This window comes from Orcinus orca, chromosome 12 (genome assembly GCF_937001465.1).
Source record: "Orcinus orca chromosome 12, mOrcOrc1.1, whole genome shotgun sequence".
Taxonomy (NCBI): Eukaryota; Metazoa; Chordata; class Mammalia; order Artiodactyla; family Delphinidae; genus Orcinus; species Orcinus orca.
In genome coordinates, this window is record NC_064570.1 from 29,856,150 (window position 1) to 29,883,896 (window position 27,747).

The 27,747-nt window shown below is 40.5% G+C and overlaps 1 protein-coding gene across 8 annotated transcripts in view; it reads left to right on the top strand.

The window, feature by feature from the left end:
- Positions 1-24,343, top strand: part of VNN2 (vanin 2) — a 32,167-nt gene extending 7,824 nt beyond the window's left edge. Inside the window, exons 3-9 of one of the 8 annotated variants that reach the window (XR_004477276.2) lie at positions 109-301; positions 2,250-2,538; positions 3,843-4,213; positions 5,610-5,780; positions 9,801-9,906; positions 22,906-23,279; positions 24,186-24,343. Coding sequence is in view for 7 of the 8 variants with exons in the window: in XM_033407030.2 (XP_033262921.1) it covers positions 109-301; positions 2,250-2,538; positions 3,843-4,213; positions 5,610-5,780; positions 9,801-9,906; positions 14,520-14,662 (1,273 nt within the window). In the remaining variant the exon portion in view is untranslated. Of the gene's footprint in view, positions 1-108; positions 302-2,249; positions 2,539-3,842; positions 4,214-5,609; positions 5,781-9,800; positions 10,375-12,624; positions 12,780-14,519; positions 14,810-16,463; positions 20,929-21,202; positions 21,313-22,905 lie in introns of those variants that run through there. The other 7 variants (XM_049695621.1, XM_033407044.2, XM_033407030.2 and 4 more) reach the window with 7 other exon arrangements.
- Positions 24,344-27,747: the final 3,404 nt, after the last annotated feature.

Below are 27,747 nucleotides of genomic sequence, written 5' to 3' on the forward strand. Positions count from 1 at the left end.
TGTTTCTACAAGTTTGACTTTTAAAAATTCCACATATAAGTTATATAAGACAGTATTTGTCTTTCTCTCTCTGACTTACCGAAATGTCTTAATTCAAACTGGATTTAGATTTGGTCATACACCAGTACAAGCAAGACTCAGCTGCCTGGCCAAGGACAACTCTATCTATGTCGTGGCAAATATCGGGGACAAAAAGCCATGTCATTCCCGTGACTCCACGTGTCCTCCTAATGGCCATTATCAATACAACACCAACGTGGTGTATGATGCAAATGGAAAGCTGGTGGCACGTTACCATAAGGTAAGAGGGGGTGGGTGTGTAATATGGAGCCTGCTATGAGGGGGTGGATGCTGTGTTTAAGAGTTAGAGCTTCATTCTCTTATAACACAATGTTACCAAGATTTTTTTAAAGCGAGCAATAAAGAAAATGACACTTTAGAAACGTGGAAAAAATTGTAGGCAGAGACCTCTAAGAAAGGTTTGGTAATAGTCCAGGATTGAGGTAAAGTTTTTGCATATATAAAACAAGTAATTTTAATATTGATATAAAAGATACTGAGATGACTGTAGTCTGGATACCATTTAATTTTGAAATGATAAAAGATGTTTCCACATTGTATGACTCAGTTACATGGAAATTAATTTCCCTGCTTTCTATCAAGTCACAAAAATGATCTTTCTCTTTTAGTTTCTATACCAGTTAACTTAATTATCCTCTTGTTGATTTAAGGTCAAATCATAAGATTTTTACTTTAAAATCTGAATTGAAAGAGTAAAATAACCTGAAGTCATCATTTTGTACTAAATTGGACCGGGAGAGAGGCTGACCTTTTAAATGGTTATGGGATGTGCAGGTCAGTGTGAATGTCCCTTTTCCTCTCCCATATGTTTTCTAAGCATCTTAATTGTGGCTTCAAAATCTTCTGACTGGAGAAATTATCTCCTGGAACTCCTAGTGAAAAATAAAAATTACTCAAGAAGAGTGATATTGAGCCAATGACTTTCAAATGTTTTTGATCATATACCTCTATATGGAAAAAAATTTTAACGTGAGTCCTCAAAATAAAATATATTTATGTTTACTTGTGTGTTTATTTGTGTATTTATAAATAAAACACAAAACTTTCAAAAAGTTTTCTTCATAAACTTGTGGGTTTCCCAACTTGTTTTTATATGTAATTAAACTTCTGTGTTCTCAAAAATGTGTCTCAGACTGGAAATAGAAATGTCAGTACTTCCATTTTCCTTGTTTCAGAGACTGTGTTTGCATTGTGAGTATCATTTTTAAAGGCTCTTTCTTTGCAGCTACTCTTCCATTCTGTAAGTGTTGACCTAGTTAAACTGGTAGCATAGTTGGTCAATCCATTTATCCGGGCCCAGTAAACGGCAGGATGGCACAGTGCACTGGATGTGGACAGCTAATGAGGACCTGGGTCATCCTAAAGTGAGAAGCTCTCACTCTTCCATCAGGGTACCTTGGAACAGTGCGTGACCCACGCTCTCTGACATATGGATCTGATAAGAGTACTTTTGTCAATCAATTCTTAAAATGCTAGTAAATTTCAATTAAAAATTTTTTTTAGGTAGAAAATAAATTTAGAGAGAAGTTTTAATAGTCTGGCTCCCAACCCTCAGTTTTTTCTACTTCGCAAATCATTTTATTAAGCTGTTGACCCTGATTATTAAGTTAGACTAGGTTCATTTCTCAAGTTTACTTGGAAGGAATCAGAGAGAATGAAATAAAATATTTATTTTTAACAACAATTTTGAAAGCTGGGTAAGAGTCCCTGAAATTACTTTGGATGGGACACTGTAAAGAGGGAGAGGGCCTCCCTCATCTGATTAATAGATATTTATTGTGCATCTATTATGTTTCTAGGTATCAGGGACTCAAAGAAAAATGATGTATGTCTTCAGCTTTCAAGAAGCACATAGTGTTTAGGATTTATGGGGAGGTATTTGGCTCCTCATTGAGAGAGGCAGGAAGATAAGGAGAGAGAGGGAGGGAGAGAGAGAGAAAGAGAGGGAAAGATAGAGAGAGAGAGAGGGAGAGAGGGAGTGAGAGAGACTATATTTCTTCGTATTTTTCTTTGGAAATTAACTTCCACTCACCAGAGTCATTCACCTTCTATAGATTTCCTGCTCTTGAGCATTGCCAAATCTCAAAATTACTAACTTGGAGAGTTTTCATGTGTCACCTTTTCAATAAAAAAGCCTTTCCTGGTTTCATCCTGTGTGTTTGTTATAGTACAACCTCTACTCTGAGCTTCAGTTTGATGTCCCCGAAAAGCCGGAGCTGGTGACTTTCAACACCTCCTTTGGAAAGTTTGGCATTTTCACATGCTTTGATATCCTCTTCCATGATCCTGCTGTGACCCTGGTGAAAGATTTCCACGTGGACACTGTATTGTTTCCCACAGCTTGGATGAATGTTTTGCCCTTTTTGACAGCTATTGAGTTTCATTCAGCTTGGGCAATGGGAATGAGAGTTAATCTTCTTGTGGCCAACACACATAATGTCTGCCTAAAAATGACAGGTAATTCATGACCACATGTGTTTTGCTGATTATATTTCTAAATGCAGAGAAATTTGTGCCTCAGATATGACCCGTTGTAATTTTTTGGTTCTTTGTTGAGACTTCTCACTATGTTTGTATCCTTTTATTAAAAAAAAAAAAAGGAAGAAGAAAACAAAAGCTACTGCTTGATTATAACAGCTATGGCTGTGTTAAGGCTTTTATATGTATTATTTCGTCTATCCTCACAACAACTCTATGTATGCACTGAGTACTAGCATTCCAATTTTGCAGATTAGAAAACTGAGACACACAAAAATGCAAGTAACTTGCCAAAGGCCACGAGATAGTAGGGGGCAAAGCAGGGAACTAAACAAGATATGCTCTATAACTGGCAAGGCAGAGTAGTGTATTATTGACATGTTGCTGTATAACAAGTTGCTTTAAAAGTAAAAAGTGAAAGTGGCTTAAAAACAATAAACATGTATTATCTTACAATTTGTGTTGGTCAGGAATTTGGGAGTAGCTTAACTGGGTGGTCCTGGCTCAGGCCATCTCTTCAGGTTACATTAAACTGTTGGCTGGGCTAAAAGTCATCTGAAGCCTTGATTGGGGCTGGCAGGTCTGCTTCCAGGATGGCTCACTCATATGGCTATTGGTAGGGTTCCTCTCTTTCCCAGTGGGTGTTGAGAGGAGACCTTCATTTCTTGCACATGGGCCTCTCCATAGGGCTGTGTGATGTATCCTTATGACATAGCAGCTGGCTTCCTCCAGAACAAGTAATGGGAGAAAGAGGGAGAGAGAGAGGGAGATAAAGAGAGAGAGAGAGAGAGAAAGAGGAAAGCTGCATTGCCATTAACGACTAGTCACAAACCATTATTTCTATCATGTTCTATTGATTAGGAGTATGTCACTAAGGCAAGCCCACACTCAAAGTGAAGGGAATTAGATCCACCCATTGGAGAAAGGAGTGTTGAAGAATTTTGGAACATATTTGAAAACCACCACAATGGAGAACAGGAGGGAATTTTGTATTAACTTCCCTACCTCTCAGGAACGCCTGAGTACAACGATTTTAATATTTGGCTTAATTTTCTATAATGCTAGTAAATTATATTCAAAGTTTATTTGAAATGAGACCACTGATCATGTAGTTTAATCTCCTCCAGTAGAGAATAGGAGAAGTATTATACTTAGGTGTTCAGTGCCTTGTGCTTTCTCATTGTGACTGATCTCGTGACATGACCACATGCTCAATTCTGATGGGGAAACTGGTGGTGTTGGGTTTGCTTTTTGTTTTTAGAAGACTTGTCTTCCATTCACAGGCAGTGGTATCTATGCACCACACTCTCCCAAAGCATACCATTATGATATGGAAACAGAGCTGGGAAAGATCCTCTTTGCAGAGGTGGATTCGTATCCCCGAAACTCTCCAACCTACCCACCAGCTGTGAATTGGAGTGCCTACGCCACCACCATCAAACCATTCCCAGGACAGAAAAATTCCTTTAGGGGCTTTATTTCCCGGGATGAGTTCAACTTCACAGAACTCTTTGAAAATGCAGGAAACCTTACAGTCTGTCAAAAAGAGCTGTGCTGTCATTTAAGCTACAGAATGTTAGGAAAAGAGAATGAAGTGTATGTTCTAGGAGCTTTTGCTGGACTTCATGGCAGAAGGAGAAGAGAGTATTGGCAGGTAATCTCAGCTCAAGAGAAAGGGAATGTTTGGATGTCAGTAAATTCCAGGGTTAAGTTTTCATATTTGTCCCAGGGAACCAAATGCTTTTCCTTGGCATGACTGCATGCATTGCCACTGTCTCTCTCTCTCTCTCACACACACACACACACACACACACACACGCACACACACACACACTTTGGGATTAATCATGTGATATTTGCAGGGGGGCTAAGTATCATTGATTGTTTGCTTTGAGCACATTAAAAGAATACATTAGCCTGACAATGCTGATTTTCTATTTGACTAATGAAACCAGTTTACATATTGAAATGAACTTCAAGAAGGCTTCTCTAAGTAGCTTTGCTGACACATCTGAATATAAAGTCTTGTTTTAACTTTTAAAACCAACAATAAGTAGGAATATCACTTTTATTTTAACTTCTCTTGTAACCAAATGTCCTGATCATTTAATGCCCTTCCAGTGACAAATTTTTTAAACTTTTTGTATAATGTTGGCTATGCATTTGTTTTTTCTTATTTTACTCTGTGCCTCACTGCCTTCTCCTAAGGAAAAAGATATGAAAAAAAAGAGAGATGGTCAAAATTTTAATCATCCTTTTGGCTTTTGTACTCCTGTTTCCCAAATACCTCTACTTTCTTGGGCCAAATGCCATCATCTGACATGCCAGACTAATGGTTTATATCTGTTACCAAGTCCAAGCTTGTACTGCTTGCTGTATGACAGACAAATACATTGAAAGATGAGTTGTTGGGACAAGGAATAGTGACTTTATTTGGAAAGCCACCAGACTGAGAAGATGGTGGACTAGTGTCCCAAAGAACCATCTTCCCTGAGGTAGAATTCAGGCTTCTTTTACACTAAATGGGGAGGGTGTAAAATCCTAGTTCCTTTCAGACTCTGGAGGGGATGTGTTTATTTTTTCCTTCCTGCAGCCATTCATAGGTATGCCTGGTCTGGAAGTTTCCTGTTAGCTAAACAAAGGTATTTTAGCTCATTACATGAAAGGCAGGATTCTCAGAGATGGTTCATTATGTATAATTTAAAGCTTATAGGCAGCATGCCTTTAGTGATTAACTTGTAGCAAAAGCAGTAGACTACAAAGGTTTAAATAAAAAGAAACAGATCCAATATGGAGTGGATTTGTTCTTTCCTATTACAAATCTAGTTTTAAACTGGCTTCTTTCTTTCAATCCCACTAGTTACCCAGGAAGTGGGAATTGGTTCTTAATCATTTGCCATTTTCAATAAAGCAGGTAATTATATGATCCAAATCCCTTTATCAAATGGTGAAAATATTTACTTTGCTACGTTTGTAAACTGAGTCAACAGTTCTAGTACAAGTAACTTAGATGCAAGACATTGCATTTTATTTGTGTCTTTTCTACACAGGTATGCACAATGGTGAAATGTAAATCTACTAATCTGGCAACTTGTGGACAGCCAGTAGACACTGCTCTGACAAGATTTGAAATGTTCTCCCTAAGTGGCACATTTAGAACGGAGTATGTTTTTCCTGAAGTGCTACTTACTAAAATCAATCTGGCACCTGGAAAATTTGAGGTAGGATAACTTTAAGAGTGTCTTCATTTTATCTGTTTTCTGAAGTCAAATAAAACAGTCTATGACAACTGTATCTGTTAACTTTTGCTGTGTAAGAGACTCCTCAAAATTTCATGGCTTTACACAATAACTATTTCTTTAGCCCTGATTTTGTGGTTGGTGATGTGAACTGGGTGTAGCTAGGCTGTTCTTCTGGACTAGAAGAGGCTCGGTTGATCTTGGTTGGGCTCATTCATGCATCTGCCGCTAGCAGGAGGGTTGTTTGGGGCTGGCTGATTTGTGATGGCATAGTCTTGGAGAGGTGAGATGATTGGGGCCACTCTCCCTCTGTGGTCCTTCATCTTCCAGAAAGCCTTGTCTTGTTCACACGTTAGATTAAGGAGTCCGAGAGCATAAATAGGGAAAAACACAATAGGCCAGTTCTTTTCAAGTCTCTACTTGCAACATGTTTGCAAATATCTCATCTACCAAAGCAAGTCACATGACCAAGGTAGATTCAAAGGGTGGAGAAATAAATGCTGCAGAACTCTCAATGGGAAGAGCTGTAAAATCATACTGCAAAGGGTATGGATAAAGGAGGGGAAATTTTTGTGACCATTTTTGCAACATACAGCAACTAATTCTAAAGTGATGACACATTGTTGGAATAACACCATAAGATACCTAGACCCTATGAGCCTGAGGCAACATTCATTGCAGAATATTTACTTACAGATTTTTAGTTTCTTTTGTCACATGTGGAGACAAACAGAAAATCAAATATTTATTTCATAAACCATAGTGACCATAGCCAATTAATCCACAAATTAAGCTAGTCTCAAATTAAAATTAAGATTCTGTAGGTTTGTATCTTCTAGTCAGTACATGGCACATATACACATGTACATACACATACTCTACAAGTTTGGCCCTTAATGTCTTCACTGAACTGTGACAAACAGTGGCAGAGTTTCAGAACCTAAAGTGAAATCACTGCATTTTTTTTTATAAAAGAAAAAATAGGATGTAAGTTAATTAATCCAAAACATCAAGCAAGGAAATCTTTAAAATTGCAGATTGCTTATGGTCATATATCTGTGTCTGCCTGTTTTATCAGATTGGAATTGGTCATATTTATAAAAATATTTAATTCTGTGATACCAACAGTTCAACATACAGTGCAGCCTTAAGGCTGGGAAACCCAGAGAATGGGAATCCTTGGCTGCCATAGAACCCAGTTAGGCAGAATCTCATCAGCAAATTGAGGCTGGAATAAAAGCTTAAATGCCAACTACAGAAAATCTTGATCAGATCTGAAGTAAGGGGTCTGGAACTCAAATCCAGTAGTTGAAAGTTGGCTAGAGTGGCACAAATATGTGTAAATGAACTGAAAGTTTCAGGGGCCAATTCAAGGAAGTCAGAGATGGGAAAGTACGGTTCACCCAGGTAAGCTTAGGTATGGGTGCACTATATCTTGTAAGCCCTGCCATTTACATTTAGCACACAATCTAATTTTCTGAGTATGATTTTAAAAAATAGATCAGCGGCGGCATTAGATTCTCAGAGGAGGCGGAGCTCAGGCGGTAACACGAGTGATGGGGAGCGGCTGTAAATACAGATGAAGCTTCGCTCACTTGCCCTCCACTCACCTCCTGCTGTGTCAACCGGTTCCTCACAGGCCACGGACTGGTACTGGTACCAGTCCGTGGCCCGGGGGTTGGGGACCCCTGCCATAGATGACAAGATTTTTACATGAGTCACACTGACCATGTCTTCCTGAGTATTTCCCCAGTTTCCTTGACTAATGGACTCTCCATCAACACATATTTACACGTTATCTTTGAGGATCACTTCTGCAGAGATTCCAACATATTCATTGCCTATCTTTTCCCCATCCTTAGTTCTACGCTAAGAGCATGAAGTGTTACTGACCATCACCACAACTGTGGGAAACATCTTGCTTTAACATTGTAGGTTAACTCTGGTATATTATCAGAAGTGTGGCCTCTGCAACTAACTAGTTATGTAAGTTTGTGCAAGTCAGTTAACCTCTGAATTTCCTGCCTGTAAAATGGGGAGAATATCTTCCTCACTGATTTGGTAATGCATGTGAAAGCACTTTGTGAACAGTGAAGCATTATACAAGCATCAGGATGTATTTTTAGGTACTTACCTCAAAAGGTTTACCTAGTTAACCAAGTTCATCAACAACTGGAGGAGAAGCTTGCCAGAATTAGGCCACATGTACTGAACATCATGTAAGTACACATCAATGTGCAGACAGAGTGGGGGAGTAGGAGGCCAGGTTCCACTGTAGATACAGTAAATCAGAATCTCTGAGGATGAGACCTATATTTTTCATAGTCCTACAGGTGATTTTGATGGGTAAAAACTACCAGTTTAAGGGAATAGTCAAAAAGGTCAAATTATCTTGAGTGTGTAACTTAGAAGGCCAGCTATATAGTATACTATTATACTATTATATAGTATATTTTAGGAAAATTTGTAACAAGAAAACAGTAAAAAGCTAAGTTCTAACTAGAACCCAAGGGACAATCACCGATGTGGAACAATTAATTCCAAGAAGGTCAAAATAGACAAAATTTTACTATATTGATGAAAAGTCACAAGAAAACTAAATATTTGTGTTTAACTTGTTTCAAACTTTCACCCAAATGTAATTTGAAATATACCTCTGTTATTTCATTTTTGTTCTTTAAGGAACAATTTAATAAACAAGGGACTATTTAGAAACAATGAACACAATAAACAATGAAGATTTAACATTTTATATTTGTTCATTTAATTACCAACAGGTTGTGTGTTTGACGACTTGTCAGTGAGCTATGTATTTGTGTGTATGTGTCACCACAATAATCATCTTTGAGGATATTTAGTTATTTTCTACTTCTAGTTATAAAGTATCTAATTTCTCACCTTCTAAGCTCTTCCCCATCCAAACTGTCCTTCTCACAACTTATGATGAACTCATTTTCTTTAATTCTTGTTCTATCTGTTGTCTATTTGTGTTTTTTTCTATTCTTGTTCCATTACTTTGCATACATTGCTCCCTTACAGAGAAGCCTCTTGCCTTCAGGATATAGATCTGATCATTCATGGCTTTCACAAATCCGATCCCTACAGTTCTCTTTGACCATATGGCTTAGTCTCCTCTTCAAGAATCTTCAACTCCAGCTAGTGATGTGCTGTAAATTGTAACAAGCCACTCTCTGAGGAAGAAAAAGAAAAGTTCAGATTTGTGGCATTTGCCAGTTATCATGATGTAAATATTCTCACCACCATCAATTTCAAGAACAGCCATGTTTAACAACCAGCTGTCAAAGTTCCTGGAGATTTAACAGTCTGTTGTTGTGAGCTTACACACCACTGGCTCCAGCACACAACTTGTTCTAACCAAATTGGAGTGAGAAAGCACATTGCCTAGATCTGTCACATACATTCCTGTCTCAGAATGAGCCTTTGCTGCTTGATTTCCACTTGGCACAAAGTCTTCCATCATACAGCCCCAGGGAGAAATTCCTAACTGCTCCTTGTAGCAGACTGTATCCCACCTTGGGAAGCAGAGCAGTTCAGCTATTCCTTCTCAGACCTCCTAAGCACATACCTGTTTCTCTCTGCAATATACTAATATACTGATTTCTCTCTTTATATGTGGGATCTTCTCAGTTTCACCATTAACTTTTAAGCTTCTTGAGGGAAGGGTGTTATTTGTGTTCCTCTGGTTCCCAGTTATCTTGCATATAATTGGACTCAATAAATTTTTGCTACTGATGATTTCTGACTTTTCATTAAGGGTTACATCTGATTGTTTAAACCCAATTATTGAACCCTCTAGAATGGCTCTAGTCTTCCTTACATATAAAATAGCTGTTTCCTATCTTTCCCATCTGTTCCCCAACCCCCAACCCCAGCCCTAGCCCCCTTACCTACCATGATATCTAGGATGGTTTCAAAATCATGAGTCTGCTTGTAATGTATATTCTAATCAAGTTGACTATACTTTCCCCACTTTTTCTTTAGGTACTAAAAGATGGGCGTTTGGTAAACAAGAATGGATCATCTGAGCCTATCCTAACAGTGTCACTGTTTGGCAGATGGTACACTAAAGACGTACGTTCCATCTCAGGCGGGACCAGCAACTCAGCAACGACTTACCTGATAATATCCACATTATTAATGATCATAGCTTTGCAAAATATTGTGATGGTGTAGGACATCGCTTTATCACATTCATTGTTGCATCCCAAGTTTACTAAGAAACTTCGAATGGCTCGCTCCCCAGTATAGACCAAGGATTTCCAAATATATATTTTTTCTCATCAAGGATTATATTTAAGTGTTATGGTAATTTTGCCTCTTTTTTGGCTACGCTGAAATAATACAGTATGGTATAATGGTATAATTGAGGTTTGGGTCATGTAAATGAGGATTAATCCTGGCTCCAGCCTTATTAGCTGTGTGTGTGAGCATAAGCAGAGTGAAGAGCTTCAGGGACATTGTAAATATAGTGGTAGCCTTGGGAGAGAACAGTAATGATGGGAATTGAGACGTTTATGACTGAATTCCCTTTGACATTAAAGACAGTTTGAACTCATCTAGTTTTCTGTGCTAATGATTGGGGAGGATTTGCTTTCTAATCACATGGAAACATAAACTCATTGGAGTTTCACTGGAAACATAAACTCCAACGTTGATGTTTATCTTAACAATGAAAGTTGTTTCGATGTTCTAGAAGAAATAATAGCTAGTCCAGGTTAATGGGTGTTCATAGCTCCAAACAGTCCTGCCTAAAGGCTGTGGTGTAATCTAACAGGCACAAATCCCATAACACGAAGACCATGACTGTTTTTTGTTTTTTGTTTTTAATTTAATTTATTTATTTATTTTTGGCTGTGTTGAATCTTTGTTGCTGCGCACGGCCTTTCTCTAGCTGTGGCGAGCGACGGTTACTCTTTGCTGCGGTGCGTGGGCTCCTCATTGCGGTGGCTTCTCTTGTTGCGGAGCACCGTCTCTAGGCACGTGGACTTCAGTAGTTGTGGCTTGCAGGCTCAGTAGTTGTGGTTCGCGGGCTCTAGAGCACAGCCTCAGTAGTTGTGGCATACGGGTTTAGTTGCTCCGCAGCATGTGGGATCTTCATGGATCTGGGCTCGAACCCATGTCCCCTGCATTGGCAGGTGGATTCTTAACCACTGTGCCACCAGGGAAGCCCCACCATGACTGTTAATGGTAACACTATTTTCAACATTGAGTATCTGCTTTTTTAGTGATGGTGAACGTATATGTATGTAAATAGTCCAAAATCACATAATCATCAAAATTGTGTGTTCTTTTATCTCTTCATAAAATATAGAACATTTCAGGTTTGCCAGGTTTCGCCTGAGGAAGTTAGACATTATGCAATGGTTTTGCAATGTGTTCTGTGACTCTTGGGCAACGATATTTCACTTCCAGTCGACTGCTGAAACTAAACCCACAGGTTTGAGAAAGATACAAGCAAGGATATCCTCACAGATTCTAAGGGACAGTTCTTCCCTTCATTCACACTTAGAGCTGTCAGCTGTACTTCAACTCATTAAAAATAAAAACAAAACAAAAAAAAAATTGCACAAGTCCCAAGGAAAATAAAGAGTACTTAATTGCAAAATTGCATCACAATGTTTTAACCCATATCTCATCAGTGGTTTTCACACACCCACTGTGTTTTATCAAACAACTCAAGTAGTTTCATTTGGCATTGATTTAGGGAAATACACCTGAGGGAGTAGCTCTTTAGTTTCTAACAAATCTGATGTTAGAGTCCAGTTTCTGTGATAAGCGTCTTTCTGTCTCACCTTAAAATTTGTTAGTTCTCGAGTCTCCTGTGGTTCTGGAGGGAATAAACAAGGTGCTGGTTTCCACCTATCCTGAATTTCACCAGGATTCTTCCTAAAAATGCGCTGTCACAGCTTCCCAGTTGCGGGCACCTGTACTGCAAAGCTGCTCCTTCAGCTTCCTTCCCTCAGGGCTCACTCTCTGTCTTTTGTTCTTTCATTCACATAGCATTTGTTGATTTCATACTATGTTCCAGGCACTAGGTACTGGGACATGGTCTATGCATTCTCTTTGATCTTTTTACCATTCATTCTGTGACACTGCCCCTGTCATATCTAGTCCAGTAATTTCTGTGATATATTCGCAGCCTACTCTGCAAGGATCACTACCTCTACTTTCTACTTTTTTATTCCTTCTTTGCATTTTGACCCATCCTCATGGTGTTAGCATATTCATCTACATAAGTGATTTCCAGTGGCATTTTTTTCTCAGTTTTGACCTCTCTTAAATTCCATTCACATTCTTTAACTCCATTCTGACCATCTCTCTTAGGTATCTCATAGATGATAATGTTCTAAAAATATCTTAGGGCTGATGCCTGCTTAAGTAAATATGGTCATAACACACACACACACACACACACACACACACTCAAGCACTTAGCCACACACAGATACCTCTAACAAAGGCATTCTTAAAAAGATATTTGGATGTATTGAATAAAAACAGTAACAACTGGGAAGAGGATTTCTTGAGTTACTGGACCTGGAGACATGAAGTAGTACTTGGAAGAGGAAAGAAGATATTTTAACAATCTCCTAGAGAATTTCCAGGTCACTTGATGATAAGTCAAAGGAGAAAAATAATACGGGTGAACTGCATGATATTAATTTACCTGTCCTCAAATATCTTGTGACACCTCATATAAATATGGATCGAACAACCCTGATGATAGCTTTGATCAGTTATAAGAGTTGTGAGCCCTTGTTTCCCTGCTCCTCTTATGTACTTTTCATTTTTCTTTTTATCCCAGATGTTAATTTTTAGAAAGATACGCTACCCTTCACTTATTCCTGTTGAACTCTCAAAATTCAGTCCATTAGCTGGAGACTCGGGAATTCTTATGCTAAGGTCATTTTACACTATAATTTCAATCTTTTTAATAAAATAAATAATAAAGAATGAAAATGTTTTAGGAGATTGCTAATATTGAGTTTTTCATTATACTGTTTGAAGATGAGTTTCCTAATAGAGTCTGATTTTTATGAACAAAGAGTAAAGAGGCAAAAAGGGTCAATACTCATTTTTTATGATAAAGAAAAATGGCTGTTTATATATCTTCTAGAATCAGAAGTGCAAACTTAAATGCAGTTACCCAGGATGACTAATGAGCCAGAAGGGCTTTATAAATGAAGAGCGCGTATAGCAGACATATAAAATATTTGAACTCCAGAAGGCTAAAATGGGGGTTTTCATAGACAACTTTACAAGGACATTCACGTGGTTACCAGTGATAGGACAGGAATTTAATGTTTTGGGCATCAGACCTTACATAGAATACACTTCAGGTGGCTTTTTTGTTTGACTTTCATTCCCCACCCACCTGCATTTAGCCTGCCCTTCTCTTATCTGTAATTAGGAGGTCCACCATAGCAACTTCAAGATTACAGGTAAGGTTCCATGTGCTAGAATTGAAAAGCCAGAGCTAAAGAAATCTAAGACTTATTTAAAAATATAAGAAATGGTAGATTTTAAAGCAAAGAATGTGAGGCCTAAAATAAATTATTCCTACAAGACTTTACATCCATTTTAAATTCTTACAACCCTCATGGCATTGGTAAGTACTAGTAACACTTCATGTTATAAAAAGCATCACATTTGATATATTTACCACTGAAATGAAATTCTCAGGGACAGAAATCATGCTTACTCACCATGATGTATTTCTAATGTATGGCACAGTGCCTGAAACAAAGCTGCTGAATGAACTAAAAAAAATTACTAAGAACAGAGAGAATGGGTGCCCAGAATGGGTGTCTGTTTGTATTTAGGACATGACGGTTCTGTAGATCCTACTGTACAAGATATAAATCTTTCACTGACCAGATCACGCTTCCAATATGACCATATATGAATTTAGATTTAAGTATCTTAGCAATTCATAGAACATATCAGTGAATTGTGAGAGCACTGTCATTTGGACATGACGGAAAAGCAATTGCTTATAATTTATTCCTGCTGGGAGACATCTAGTATAAATATGCTCTTGACTACATGAAAATAGAAGTAGGAAGTATGTAGTTGGAGGGCAGATTTGTGCCTTACTATTAAGTCCTAACTCATGCCTCATGGCTAGGAACCTATTCATCAATTAAACATCTAACTAATTTGAAAGGAATCCAAATATACTAGAAAAGATGATAAAGTGATAGTACAAGAAATTAAGTGAAAGAATATGTACCCTCTGCTCCGTTTATGGAATAAGGTGTTATGAATAGAATGGGCTCCTTTTGTATTTCCTTCCAATTGCTTTCTTCTCCTTTCCCTGTTTGCTTTTATTAGAGGAAATCATTATCCTAAGGTTATTTTAGATCATTCCCATGACTTCTTGGTAGTTTATTACATATGTACATAAATACCTTAATACTATTTCGCATTTTTTAAGATTTTGTATACGTGGCATCAAATTATACATATCATTCTGCATATTTCTTATTTTTACAAGAGAAACTTTGAGCTTTATCTATGCAAACAAGCATCAACCTACCTCATGCATTTTCACAGTGTACGTTGTACAGTTGCCTTAGTGTGCCAGTTATTCAGCTATTGTCTCTCAGCTCCAAACCCACCTTTCTGTATTCTTCTTTGTGATGATGAGGCTGGGACTAGGCAAACATATTTCTCCTTTGTCACCTGGCTCCCTGTTAGGTTCTGCCAATAGAGGACGCTGGAGGGAAACAGAAGATTGGACGAGGAGTGGAGAGACTTCTGTTTGCTCACCTATCAGTGTCGTCCCATCATCAGTACCGTACCTGACAGCAGTAGTTTGTTCCAGTAGCACTTGGTTCTAGTTTTCAGTTTTTTCCAGACTTTCAGAACCAGCGTCATTACCCTCCCTCAAAAATACCGGCACCGGGGCTTCCCTGGTGGCGCAATGGTTGAGAGTCCGCCTGCCGATGCAGGGGATGCGGGTTCGTGCCCCGGTCCGGGAAGATCCCACTTGCCGCGGAGCGGCTGGGCGCCTGAGCCATGGCCGCTGAGCATGCGCGTCCGGAGCCTGTGCTCCACAACGGGAGAGGCCACAACAGTGAGAGGCCCGCGTACCGCAAAAAAAAAAAAAAAAAAAAAAAATACCAGCACCAACCAGTGTCTCCTCAAGGGATGAGTCCCAGCTCTGTGGAGGCCCTCCTCTGAGGTGCTGGCTTATCGGCAGCAGCTGAAGAGCACCCTCCCTAGGGCTCTGAGCCTCAGCTCCACAGGGCCCCCTGGAAAGCTTCTAGCTCCCGCACTGTCCTCTTCCCTTTGTTCACGTGTTTAAGGAGTGGTATCAGTTATAAGAGTTGCTTTCCTCAGTTATCCTGTCTGTATGCTGATGGAATTAACCCAATAGAGAAAGAAAAATTGATGATAAGGAGGAAGAGAGAGAATTTCTAAAGCAAATGTCTTTGGGATCTGGTGGACAAGGATAGGGAAAGGACATATAGAGAGGCATGAGCAGTCATTGACACTGAGAGGAGGGGAGGTGGACTTCATAGGCATGGATGCTGCCAAGTGGACTGATGCTTTGTAGGAGCTCGTGGAAGTCTATTTAGTTGGATAAACAATCCTGGAGTTCAGGAGAGAAGTTTGAGCTAAAGATAGAGACAGTAGTTTTCAGTTCATAGAGGGTAGTTAAAGGTATGAGATAGAAAAGGATCTGCTATGGGGGCAAGACGGTAGAATACAGAACGAAAAGTAATGAATAATGTGGCTACTGACCATAAGCGCATTCAGAGTTCAGAGAAGTGAACAGCAACAGAGGTGAGAGGTGAGAAACTTGAGTTGGAAGGTCAGGATTTAGCGAGGAATCAACCCAGGATCAGAGCAGTAGTAAGTGTATTAAAATATAATAAGAAGGGTGGTCTTAGCTAAGAACAGGAAAGATAAAATGGGACTGAGTGGGAGAAGGCTCTGATTATCTGCCTTGATTTGATATACACATGGGAAGCATTTCACTTAATGAGAGCAAGGGTTAAGGGAACTCAATAGTTTGAAGTATTGATTGAAGATTAGGTTGGGAGGAGTGAGATCACAAGGGCTGATGGAGGGCCTGTAAGAGTAACTCTTGGCCACAGAGTCAGGACTCTGATGGTAAAAATAGAAAGCAGGTTTTATAATGGATATTGGAACTAACGACCTGGGGAGAGCCAACAAACTTAGAGATTTTATTCTATGGGCCCTTCTCTCATTTAAAATTTGTACCTTACATATTTAAAGGCAGAATTATATTTATTTTAATACAAAACTTTAGACTCTAAACTTCCTAATCCCACAATAATTTTGAATTGTCATTCAAATTATGTACTTGAATGTTTATGTTCAAACCTCGTTTAAATAATTTGCATCCACAATCCCTATTCCTTATATACAAATGAGGCAAAGGCATTACTAAGGACACTTGCTATCGAAATAGTTAATGCAAGTTTCTATTGATTTCAACATAATAAAAAGTTGGTATACTTCCTGATATTAGGGAGAGTGAAGGGAAATTCCTTTGTTTCTTTTTGCTTCTATTCAGAAAGTCAGGTCAACTGAAGCAACAGGTAGAATTTCAACTTGACATATGAAAATAAGTTCCTTCTCATTCTAAAGCAATTTATCTGTCTTACACAGGTCTCATCTTGTCCTCGAATAATTTTTTCTGAAATGAATTTGTGTCTGATGGATATTATTTCATAAGGACCCATGGAAACTCACCAGGGGGTCTGGGAGAATAAAGGCATATTCAGATAATGAAAAAAAGTTATTAGAATTAAAGGGCTTAAGGGCTTCCCTGGTGGCGCAGTGGTTGAGGGTCCGCCTGCTGATGCAGGGGACGTGGGTTTGTGCCCCGGTCCGGGAGGATCCCATGTGCCGCGGAGCAGCTGGGCCCGCGAGCCGAGATCGCTGAGCCTGCGCGTCCGGAGTCTGTGCTCTGCAACGGGAGAGGCCACAACAATGAGAGGCCCGCGTACCGCAAAAAAAAAAAAAAAAAAAAAATTAAAGGGCTTAAAATTATAGAACTGAAGCAACCAAAGAAACAAAAGGCACAAATATCCCAAACCTACCAGTTTCCCTACATCAGACGAGGCATAAGGAAACAACCTCTTGAAAATTAGATTTTGAGCGATGTGCTAGTATAAGTATTTAGAGAAAAGGGGTTCACTTGAAAAATGAGCATATTCTATAAAGATGAAGAAATTGTATGATCCCAGAGCCTAGCTCCCTGGAGTTTATGTTTTCTGCACATGAACTCCACAGCATTAGCTGGGTTCCCAAGAGGTCAGGAGTTTTAACCTGTTGGGCACTTGCCATCATTGACCCCATTATCATCTATCTATGCTTTGCACAGTGTTCAGGTAAAGTTCTAATATCTCAGATTATTAGGCAGTCTTTCCTGTGTTTTCTGCTGATAGCTTCTTATAAATGCAAGCATTTATGGTCACTGGTCATGAACATTGAGTTCAGTCATTTGCATGTATATTTTGTGAGCCATTTTGTGAGCTCTGTTAAAACCAGGGCTTGCCTAACACTCTGTTCTGTCTCCTACAGCTAAATATGTAAATTTTCACAAATTGTTGCTACGATAGCTCTTACTACAGTGATCCCATATTGGCCCTATTAATGGAAGTATTGAACTACCAGGAAAATATATTTTATTAAAAGAAAAGAGTTTAACAGCCAGTGTGTTTTGGAATGGGGTGGACTAATCTGTCTGGCTCATTAACTTCACTTTTAGAGTTGGGTTGACCTCTGAACGATGCCAACAACAGCATCGCACACTTGAGTCAATCTGATGATGTATTTCTTTCACAATATTCTTTCTCAACCCCGTGCTGTGTAATCTATTCACGAGAAAGTACAGATAGGTGGTAGCAGACAGGAAGGTCTTTAACATAAAAGTTTTTCCAGAGATACAAAGTACAAGAATCTGAGTCTATCAAAGCGCACTAAGTTTTAGCTATGATTATATGATATTTTCCAAAATGTGGTACCATTTTAGCTGTCTTTGTCCTGAGTGTTGGTGCACTGGACACTCTTATCGCTGCAGTGTATGAGCATGCTGTTATGTTACCAAACAGAACAGAAACTCCTGAGCCAGCACTCCGGTGCTGGCTCAGTAGTTGTGGCACACGTGCTTAGTTGTTCTGCAGCATGTGGGATCTTCCCGGACCAGGACTCGAACCCGTGTACCCTGGATTGGTAGGTGGATTCTTAACCATTGCGCCACCAGGGAAGTCCCTATTCCCATTTTAAATATGAAGAAAAGAAGGGAGGGCTTCTCTGGTGGCGCAGTGTTTGAGAGTCCGTCTGCCGATGCAGGGGACACGGGTTCGTGCCCCGGTCTGGGAAGATCCCACATGCCGCGGAGCGGCTGGGCCCGTGAGCCATGGCTGCTGAGCCTGTGTGTTCGGAGCCTGTGCTCTGCAACGGGAGAGGCCACTACAGTGAGACGCCCATGTACCACCAAAAAAAAAAAAAAGAAAAGAAAAAAAGGGAGCTTAAGGTTTCACAATTGGTAATTAGCCTGGCTGGAATTCAAGCACAGCCATTTCCACTGAGCCACACTAACGGAATGGACTTCTGAGTGCCTGGAAGCACCATCTTATACTTGAAATTTCCAGTGACTAGTGAATCCACTTCTTAGCATGTTCTGGTTGCTAGAAATTTTAATCTTATTTTCCACTGAAATCATCTATCTATAACTTCCTTTGGTGTTCATACTGCGCCTATCGTATATTAAGATACGTGACTCATCTTCTTCAAATTAGAATCTTTCAATTATTTGAAGCCAGCTATAATCCCAGCTATTTCCTCACCTCACTCCCTTCTTATTTCTAGGGTAAATATCCCCAAGGTGGGTGGTTTGGGCATTACTCCGAAAAGCAATTTCATAGTCTGTATTTATCCCAGGGTTTCACTCAAGGGCCCTCTAAGATAGAAGGGAAGCTATTGTGTTGCATTGACAAATGGGGACACTGAGACTGCATAGTGAAATTCTTTTTTCCTTTTCTTTTTTTCCTTTTTAAAAATATTTCTGGTACCTAATGCTGCATTTGTTCTCTGTAGAAGATGATCTGCCTGGGCCCAACTCTATACTGCCTCCTAGTAGGACTGTGGCTTGGATTATGGAAAAGGTCCTCCCCATTAGAAAAGTGTTAAATTTCAAGCCCTTCATTTGTGCTCCTAGGAGAACATCATAAGAAAATGTGTTGCTTCTCTTCTTTCTCGTCTTCCCCCTCAGTTTGCTCTGTGCTTCAGTCTTGCACTGCCATCCTGAATCTGTCAGTTAAAAAATAGGTTAGTTTTCATAAAGAAGAAGATTGTATTACATGTGAGTTTTTAAATCTTTACTGTTGATTCTTAACCTAGAGCTGTTGTGTGTTATAGGTAACGGGCAAATGAAGTATCACTTTGGAAGTTCCAAAATCACTAACACACAGTGAGTTTAAGGCAGTATCTATCGAATTAGGTTTGGCCGCAGCCCAGTGCAAGAAAGGCTCAGCTGTCTGGCCAAGGACAACTCTATCTACATTGTGGCAAATATTGGGGATGAGAAGCCATGCAATGCCAGTGACCCTCAGTGTCCCCCTGATGGTCGTTACCAATACAACACTGATGTGGTGTTTGATTCTGAGGGTAGGCTGGTGGCCCCCTACCACAAGGTGAGAATTACTTGTGCCTTAGCTAAGCTCGATTTACTTCTCTCTTTTTTTTTTTTTTTGCGGTACGCGGGCCTCTCGCTGTTGTGGCCTCTCCCGTTGCGGAGCACAGGTTCCGGATGTGCAGGCTCAGCGGCCATGGCTCACGGGCCCAGCCGCTTCGCGGCACGTGGGATTTTCCCGGACCGGGGCACGAACCCGTGTCCCCTGCATCGGCAGGAGGACTCAACCACTGCGCCACCAGAGAAGCCCCTCGATTTACTTCTTTTGTTTGTGATATCTAGGTATATTTGTCTGTGAATGCTGGTGAGGGAACTGTGAATGCGTTTCTGAATTATTACCTTTAGTTGAAAAAGGGATTTAACTTACTTTGATTTCGTATAAGCGTTCTGAATTTGAATTAGTCATAAAATAGAATCTACCAGACTATTTATTTTTATATATTTTATTTTTGGCTGTGTTGGGTCTTCATTTCTGTGCGAGGGCTTTCTCTAGTTGTGGAGAGCGGGGTCACTCTTCATCGCGGTGCGCGTGCCTCTTCACTATCGCGGCCTCTCTTGTTGCGGAGCACGGGCTCCAGACACACAGGCTCAGTAGCTGTGGTGCACGGGCCTAGTAGCTCCGCGGCATGTGGGATCTTCCCAGACCAGGGCTCGAACCCGTGTCCCCTGCATTAGCAGGCAGATTCTCAACCACTGCGCCACCAGGGAAGCCCAAATCTATCCGACTATTAAAGCAGATGTTCTAATAGCTGCACGAGGATTTTAATATTCACTGAGAAAGGAGAAATGCTCAGTTTCATCACAAGATTTAGTACTAGAGTTAGTTTTTTGACCCAATTTTGTAACACTTGGTATTAAGCTGTAGTCATTCATTTCATTGGGACTTTTTTGATTGCAATGATAGAAAACTCCCCCAACTGAAATTGGCTTAAAAAAACAACAACAGCACAGAATTTCCTTGCTTAGGTACCTGAGAAAATATAAATCATAGAAAGGGTAGGTCTAGTTTCCGATGCAGTCTGTCCCTCAGAGGCCCAGAAAATGTCATCCATCCCTCTAGCTCTCTTATTCCTTTGTTACAACTTTTTCCCAGGATGACTGTCCTTTCAGAAGCCACATGGCTGCTCATCACAAAGTACATATCCTAATAGCAACAAAATCCAGAGGAAGACTGCATTCCTCTTTCCTAGAAACCCTGCAAAAACCTTAGCCTTCCTTGACTCCAAATCAGCCACATGCCGCCTTCAAGTCGATCACCTGGGGATGAAGGATGGGCTACCCCCTGAGCCGAGGGCCGAGGAGCTTGGGATGCTCGCTGGTCGGGTGGGGGTGGGGTGTTGCCTGAGCACATATGCACACATCAGGCCAAATAGAAACGTGAGCAGAACATAAGGCTGTTCTGAGCCCAAGGTAGTTGGAGTTTGGTAGCAATAATCAGGCTGGAAAAAAAATTCTAATGGTTTACTAATTAACAAGGTTTAGCTATTACATTGTCTAAATTAAGTTCCAATCTACGTCACCTCACTTATATAGACCTAGCAGTACCACGGGGAGACATGACAAAGTTTATTTTATTACCGTGTTAGACTTCACATGGACAGTGCTGCTGGTATTTAAAGAATAGAGTGGAAAACCATCAGAAATTTGTGAGGTTCAAAATTTCAAGTGATTTTAAGACAAATATTCACCTTTTAAATGTCATTTGTAGGGGCTTCCCTGGTGCCACAGTGGTTAAGCATCCGCCTGCCAATGTAGGGGACACGTGTTCAATCCCTGGTCCGGGAAGATCCCACATGCCACGGAGCAGCTAAGCCCATGCACCACAACTACTGAGCCTGCACTCTAGAGCCCGCGAGCCACAACTACTGAGCCCGCAAGCCACAACTACTGAGCTCATGTGCCACAACTACTGAAGCCCGCACACCTAGAGCCCGTGCTCCGCACCAAGAGAAGCCACCTCAATGAGAAGCCCACGCACAGCAATGGAGAGTAGCCCCAGCTCGCCACAACTAGAGAAAGCCCGTGCACAGCAACAAAGACCCAATGAAGCCATAAATTAATTAATTAATTATAAATAAATAAATATCATTTGTAGATATGAACTCATTGGTTGATTCATAGGCTGTGGGAAAATGAAGTGTTCTGATGAATGTCACAGTGAGAAAACTCACAGACAGTGGTATACTGGGTATAATTTACACTAATTTATGTGTAACAGTTTTAAGTATGCACACCAACATGTGCGTGCGAAAAGATTTTGAAGATACTGATCACTTCTATTTGATAGTTTTCTTACTAATCTTCCCCTTCTTTGCATTTCGCTTAACAGTACAATCATTTTGCACCTGAAATTCAATTTGATTTCCCCAAGGACTCAGAACTTTTTTGCCTTTTGACTCTCCCTTTGGGAAGTTTGGCATTTTCACTTGCTTTGACATTTTTTCTCATGACCCAGCTGTGATGGTGGTGGAAGAGTTTCAGGTTGACAGCATTCTCTACCCCACGGCCTGGTACAACACGCTGCCCCTCCTCTCGGCGGTCCCCTTCCACTCGGCATGAGCCCGAGCCCTGGGAGTCAACCTGCTTGCTACCAATACCCACAACACGAGCGTGCACATGACACGTACCTCACCCTGGTTCTGCCCCAACAGGCAGCCACAGTCTTGGGAAGCCTTCCTTCATTTTCAAGCCACGCTTTTCTTTAAAGATTCTTCTATCAACTCCAACATCCCAAAATTAATAAGAGCATGGGCTTCTATACCAACATTATTTAAGGAACATTATTCCTGGGAGTAAAGAAGGAGGCAAACATTATATTCTCAGTTTCACGCGAGGGGAAATTGGAGTTAGAATTCAAGTTACATAAAAAAAGCAAAGCCAGAGCTAAAGAACGCTGCAGCTAACATCCACGAGTAATATTGAAATAAATCTTGCTGTTGAGGTGATAAAATCACTTTAGACTTAATCAGGTTTTTAGAGTTTATCCTTTATATTATCCACTTTCAAGGTAAAGCAGCCTCCCCTCCACTTTCAAGGTAAAGCAGCTTTGTTCTTCATTGATCCAGGTGAAGAATCTCAAACACATAAATTAGATAGGTTAGTGGAGAGCTAAAATTGTTCTTCATGTTTGAGAGATTTTCTGGTTTACTGTTAAATTGGCTAAAGAAAGGGGAGTTTAAGTTAAAAACAAAAAAAGCTATCTAAGTCATATAGTTTCAGTGTAAGCAGTCCCATACGGAGGACTCAGAGTCAAATTGGAATTTAGGTCAACGTAAAGCTCTCTCCCTCCTTATCTTGAAAATCCTTGTGCTTTCATAACTTTATATTTCAGTTCTTATGGAAGTCATTCTATTAGTTTGTCACCATGCAAAATTTGAAACCAATATTTGTGTTTCTTTATGTCACCCGTAGAAAGTGGAATCTGCTCACCAGAGGCTGTCAAGGTGTATTACTATGAAGTGGAAACAGAGAGTGGCCAGCTGATGCTCTCAGAATTGAAGTCCCGGCCTTGAAGAGAACCCAGTTACTCTGCAGCTGTTCACTGGAGTGCTTATGCCAGAGGTGTCAAGCCATTCTCATCTGAACGGTTGAATTTTCCAGGGATGATTTATTTTGATGCGTTCACCTTCACCAAGCTTAAGAGAAACACAGGAAATTACACAGTTTGTCAGAAAGACCTGTGCTGTCACTTAACTTACAAGATGTCTGAGAAATGAAACAGTGAGGTGTACGCACTAGGTGCCTTTGACAGCCTGCACATGGTAGAAGGCCAGTATTACTTACAGGTAGAAACACTCAAATATGTTAGAATGGCTCTTCTACTGATTTGTCTTCTAGGTCATCATTGCATTTCTTTAAGAATTGTGCTGGATTCAGTTAATTGGAATGGTGTTACATTTGTCACTGAACTTTTCTCCCTAGAACACATTATTTGTTCAGTCTTAGTGAGAACAGAATTAGAGCTGCAAGGTAAAAACATGAAGTAGATTGATTAGTTCTCAGCAGACTGGGTTCAAGTTTAAAAAGCTACAACCCGCATATACTCTCTTTTTCTGTCAGGTTACTTTAGAGCTGTGTTTTGCAAACTGTCTTCATCTAGAGTCCAGAGCAAGAAGTCCATTTCACATCATAAACAAGTACAGTCAAGATGTATGACTGAGTTAAAAGAGATATTTAATTGAAACAAACATTTTATAAAATAATTCAAATCAGGGCTTCCCTGGTGGCGCAGTGGTTGAGAGTCCGCTGCCGATGCAGGGGACATGGGTTCGTGCCCCGGTCCGGGAAGATCCCACATGCCGCGGAGTGGCTGGGCCCGTGAGCCATGGCCGCTGGGCCTGCGCGTCCGGAGCCTGTGCTCCGCAACGGGAGAGGCCACAACAGTGAGAGGAGGCCCATGAACCGAAAAAAAAAAAAAAATAATAATAATTCAAATCAGAATTAGAAATAGCTATAATTATAACCAACATACTCTAATTTTGAAAATTCTAGTCTACTCCATTTTGCTTCATTGAGAAAAGGGCTAATCTTGACTCACTAAATTAATTTTAGGATTTACTAATAGATTATGAGCTGCAATTGAAAAAAAAAAAACTAGGCAGCCTAACAAATATTCTTCTATTCTTTGAAATTGGATTTTTAGCTGAGAAAATATTTCCAAGATTTCCAACCACTTTTCTTTTCCTACACAGGTATGCACATTACTGAAGTGTCAAACCACTGACCTGAGAACTTGTGGAGAGCCTGCGGGGTCAGCTTTTACCAAGTTTGAAGAATCTCCCTCAGTGGCACATTTGGAACGAGTTATGTTTTCCCACAGATCATTCTTAGTGAGAGTCAGATGGTCCCTGAAAGACATTATGAGGTAGGAGATTTTCAGGGGGATAAACTCCTTCGAACAGATGCAGTAGACTGGCATAATGAAACTCGTTGAAATAATGAGACAACATGGCAACATTGTCGTTCACCTTATTCAAGCAACGTATACAAAGAAGCTATGATATGGAAGACAAGTTGTGGTTCTAGACTGTCCTTAGGCTGTGGTGGAGAATTTGGGGTTTATTTTTCTACATAAATGTGATTTTGATATCCAAGGGAACAAGGAGATTATGGAAAAATTAAAATAAAAATATTGATTGCCAATGATAGCCGGCAACTAATGTTTTCCTTTTTTGCATAGTGGAGAAGGTCCAAGTTGAATACATTAAATAATGTATCTATAACTTATTTCATGGGTGCATTATTCTGCGTAGTTATAATAATGATAGTAATAATTGATACTTTATATAGTGTTTCATGAATTTAAAAAAAATCCTCGTTTTTATACATTATCTTACTTAATCCCCAGGGCAATAGATTTATTTGCTACATGTTCATCCAAAGTCCCTCTGATACTATTAGACATGTAGAGCTGAAACAGGGGTCTTCTGACTCCAAATTTTGTGTGCTTTTGACTATTTCATGTTGCTTTTAGAGTGATGTTGTCAGAGAAGGCTTCTGGGCTGGAACCAACTCTGCATTGAAGTTAATCCTTTGCTTTCCTTGATCGGGTTTCAGGAGATGGACGTCTGCAGAGCCGAGGTGGAGCCCCTTTGCCTTTCTTGGTTCTGGCCCTGTATGGAAGAGTGTTTGAGAGGGACTCTCTGTGCTTAGGGCAGGGAACTGGGCAACTGCCATGATCTCCTTCACCACCATCCTTTCAGGATTAGCCTGGCAAAGAGAGAGGGAAAAGAGAGAGTCTTTAGTGTCTGTTTAGAAGAGATGTCATCACTTTGCTGAAACAACAAACTTAAGAAGATTTAAAAAGCAACTGGATGTGTGTGCACATTTTTACATATTCATTTCTGGGAGCCGCATGCATCTTCTGTGTGGGTGCACTTAAGTATGTGTCAGTATGTCTATGTATAGTGTATTTATGGGAGGGGAGCCTAGAAGAGTCCTTTTGTGGTAACTTCTCTAACGTATGCAAATATTGTGTCTCTCATTTGTAAATGCACAGGGTAAGCGTTGAAAATGCGGAGGGTATTTGGTCCTAGTCTTTAGGATACAGGAAGTTAAAAAACAAGGGTATCTTTTAAAGTAATTATGAATGACTTTTATAACAAATTAAAATTGTTCCATTATCTCTTTATTCTACCTTTATGGAATATTTGTATGGAAATTAGATACTTGTGAAGGGAAATTTAAAAAGAGATAAATGAATAAATGATCTCCTTCAGACCACACGCTGTTTCCTTCTGAAATTATTCCTTCCTAAAATTTACCCAATCCTGGTTAAAGCCCCTCATACTCATGGATTTGTTGCAGCCTGTGCCAGACAGGAACTTCCTCAGACAAGGCTACCCTGTTACCTTTCTCCCAGTTATCTTTGTTCCCTTGACCCTGGTGCCCTGAGTCCTTTCCCTGGTTTGTCACTTATTAACTCTGGGAAGAGACACTCATGAGAATAGCAGTGCTCTCTAGGATGTGTGGGAGAGGTTGAGGATGACTCTGAGTTTGGGGACACCTTTCCCTTCCCTTAAAAGATATGACAACTGGGCTTCCCTGGTGGCGCAGTGGTTGAGAGTCCGCCTGCCGATGCAGGGGACACGGGTTCGTGCCCCGGTCCGGGAAGATCCCACATGCCGCAGAGCGGCTGGGCCCGTGAGCCATGGCTGCTGAGCCTGCATGTCCGGAGCCTGTGCTCCACAACGGGAGAGGCCACAACAGTGAGAGGCCCGCGTACTGCAAAAAAAAAAAAAAAAAAAGAGATTAAAAAAAAAAAAGATATGACAACTGCTTTCCTAATCTTTTCTCAGGTGTTCATTTCTACTCGGTTTAATTCAATCCAGTTCCAAGAAGCTAGAGACATTCTGGGCAGCAGAAAATGCCCTTTGTCTCTCTGTTTCCATTTTACCTGGAATCTCTCTCCAGGGGCTACAACACTCGATGATAGGATGCTACCTATGCCCTAGACTCCTCCGCTTGTGCAGGATGTGACCTTCTTCCCCTTCATGAATATGAATGTACCCTCAGCTTAAAACTTCCCCAATTTTGCCGTTCGGGAGACACTGCATTGGGAAATATCCCCGGTGTTCTTCTTACTTGTTGGAAGTAAAAAAATCCTTCCTTCTGCTCTTTGGCTTGATTATATCTTTTGGCCCAGCAAGAGGCAAACCCAGTTTGGGGGTAACATTAGGGGTCAGGAGATTCAGCTCAGGCATCATAGCGGAGGCTATTTGGTGTCCCACCAGTTCTAATTTAAGCTGATGGATGGCATTCTACTGCAAGAACCACAATTGTCCACCTAAAGGCTTCTCCCAGCTGGTATGTGCCAAGGTAGGCCAGAAATGCCAGCTTGATGTGGTAGTAAATGTCAGGGGAGGGGAAGGGTTCTATAGCCCAGTGATTAAATCTCTGTCTTGTAGTGGGCTTGTGTTCCTGGGCTGTGACCTTCACAAGTGTTTCTTAGCTGTTTCCTTTCCCCTTAGTTGGGACAGGCAAGCTAGAGGGGGTTTAGAGATGGGGTTTCCCTGTCCCCCAGGAAGGTTAGGCTCTAGTAAATTGTTTCCATGGAAGGCAGGCTTTGGTTAAGAGAACAGAATGCTCCGGACTTACTTCAAAGTAGGTGTATTTTTCCTCCTCCTAGAAGAAGCACAAGGTGTTTTATTTCCTTGTTATTCGCCCAGAGAACCTGGCTGGGCTTCTGGAGTGAAAGTCACAAAAGCATGAGGGCCCCCCAACACTGAAACCTCCTCCACCTTCAGCCCCCATTTGTATCTCTCGAGCCCGGCCACGCTGAACCTCTGGCCATGCGTCAAAGACAGTTGGAGTGACCATACCAGGACTGGCTCCAGCAGTGGACTTCTGCTACGGGCAAGCCTGTCTCTCTAACTCTGGGGGCAGTGATTTGTCCTGTGAGTCCAGTTCTCTGATGTACCTAAAAAAGGTTGCTGCTTTTCAGTTGTTCAGCTTTTTTCTTATTGAGAAAATGGTAGAGATGACTTGCAAGCTCTTTCTATATCAGACTAGAAACACAATGGGAGCTTCTTATTTAATAATTTTATTCTAATAAGATCAAAGAAGTAATTTTTTAAATCTCTTGGTAACTCATTCCAGTTTTAACTTTTATTTCAGAGCTTCCTTTATAAATTCTTATGGAATGACTGCATCTCCTTGTAAAAAATTAATAAACAGAAACTTCAATTAAATAGAGCTGGAAGACCAGAGGGGGAGTTCTCGTGCCCCGTGACAATAGCAGAGCCAAACAGGAAG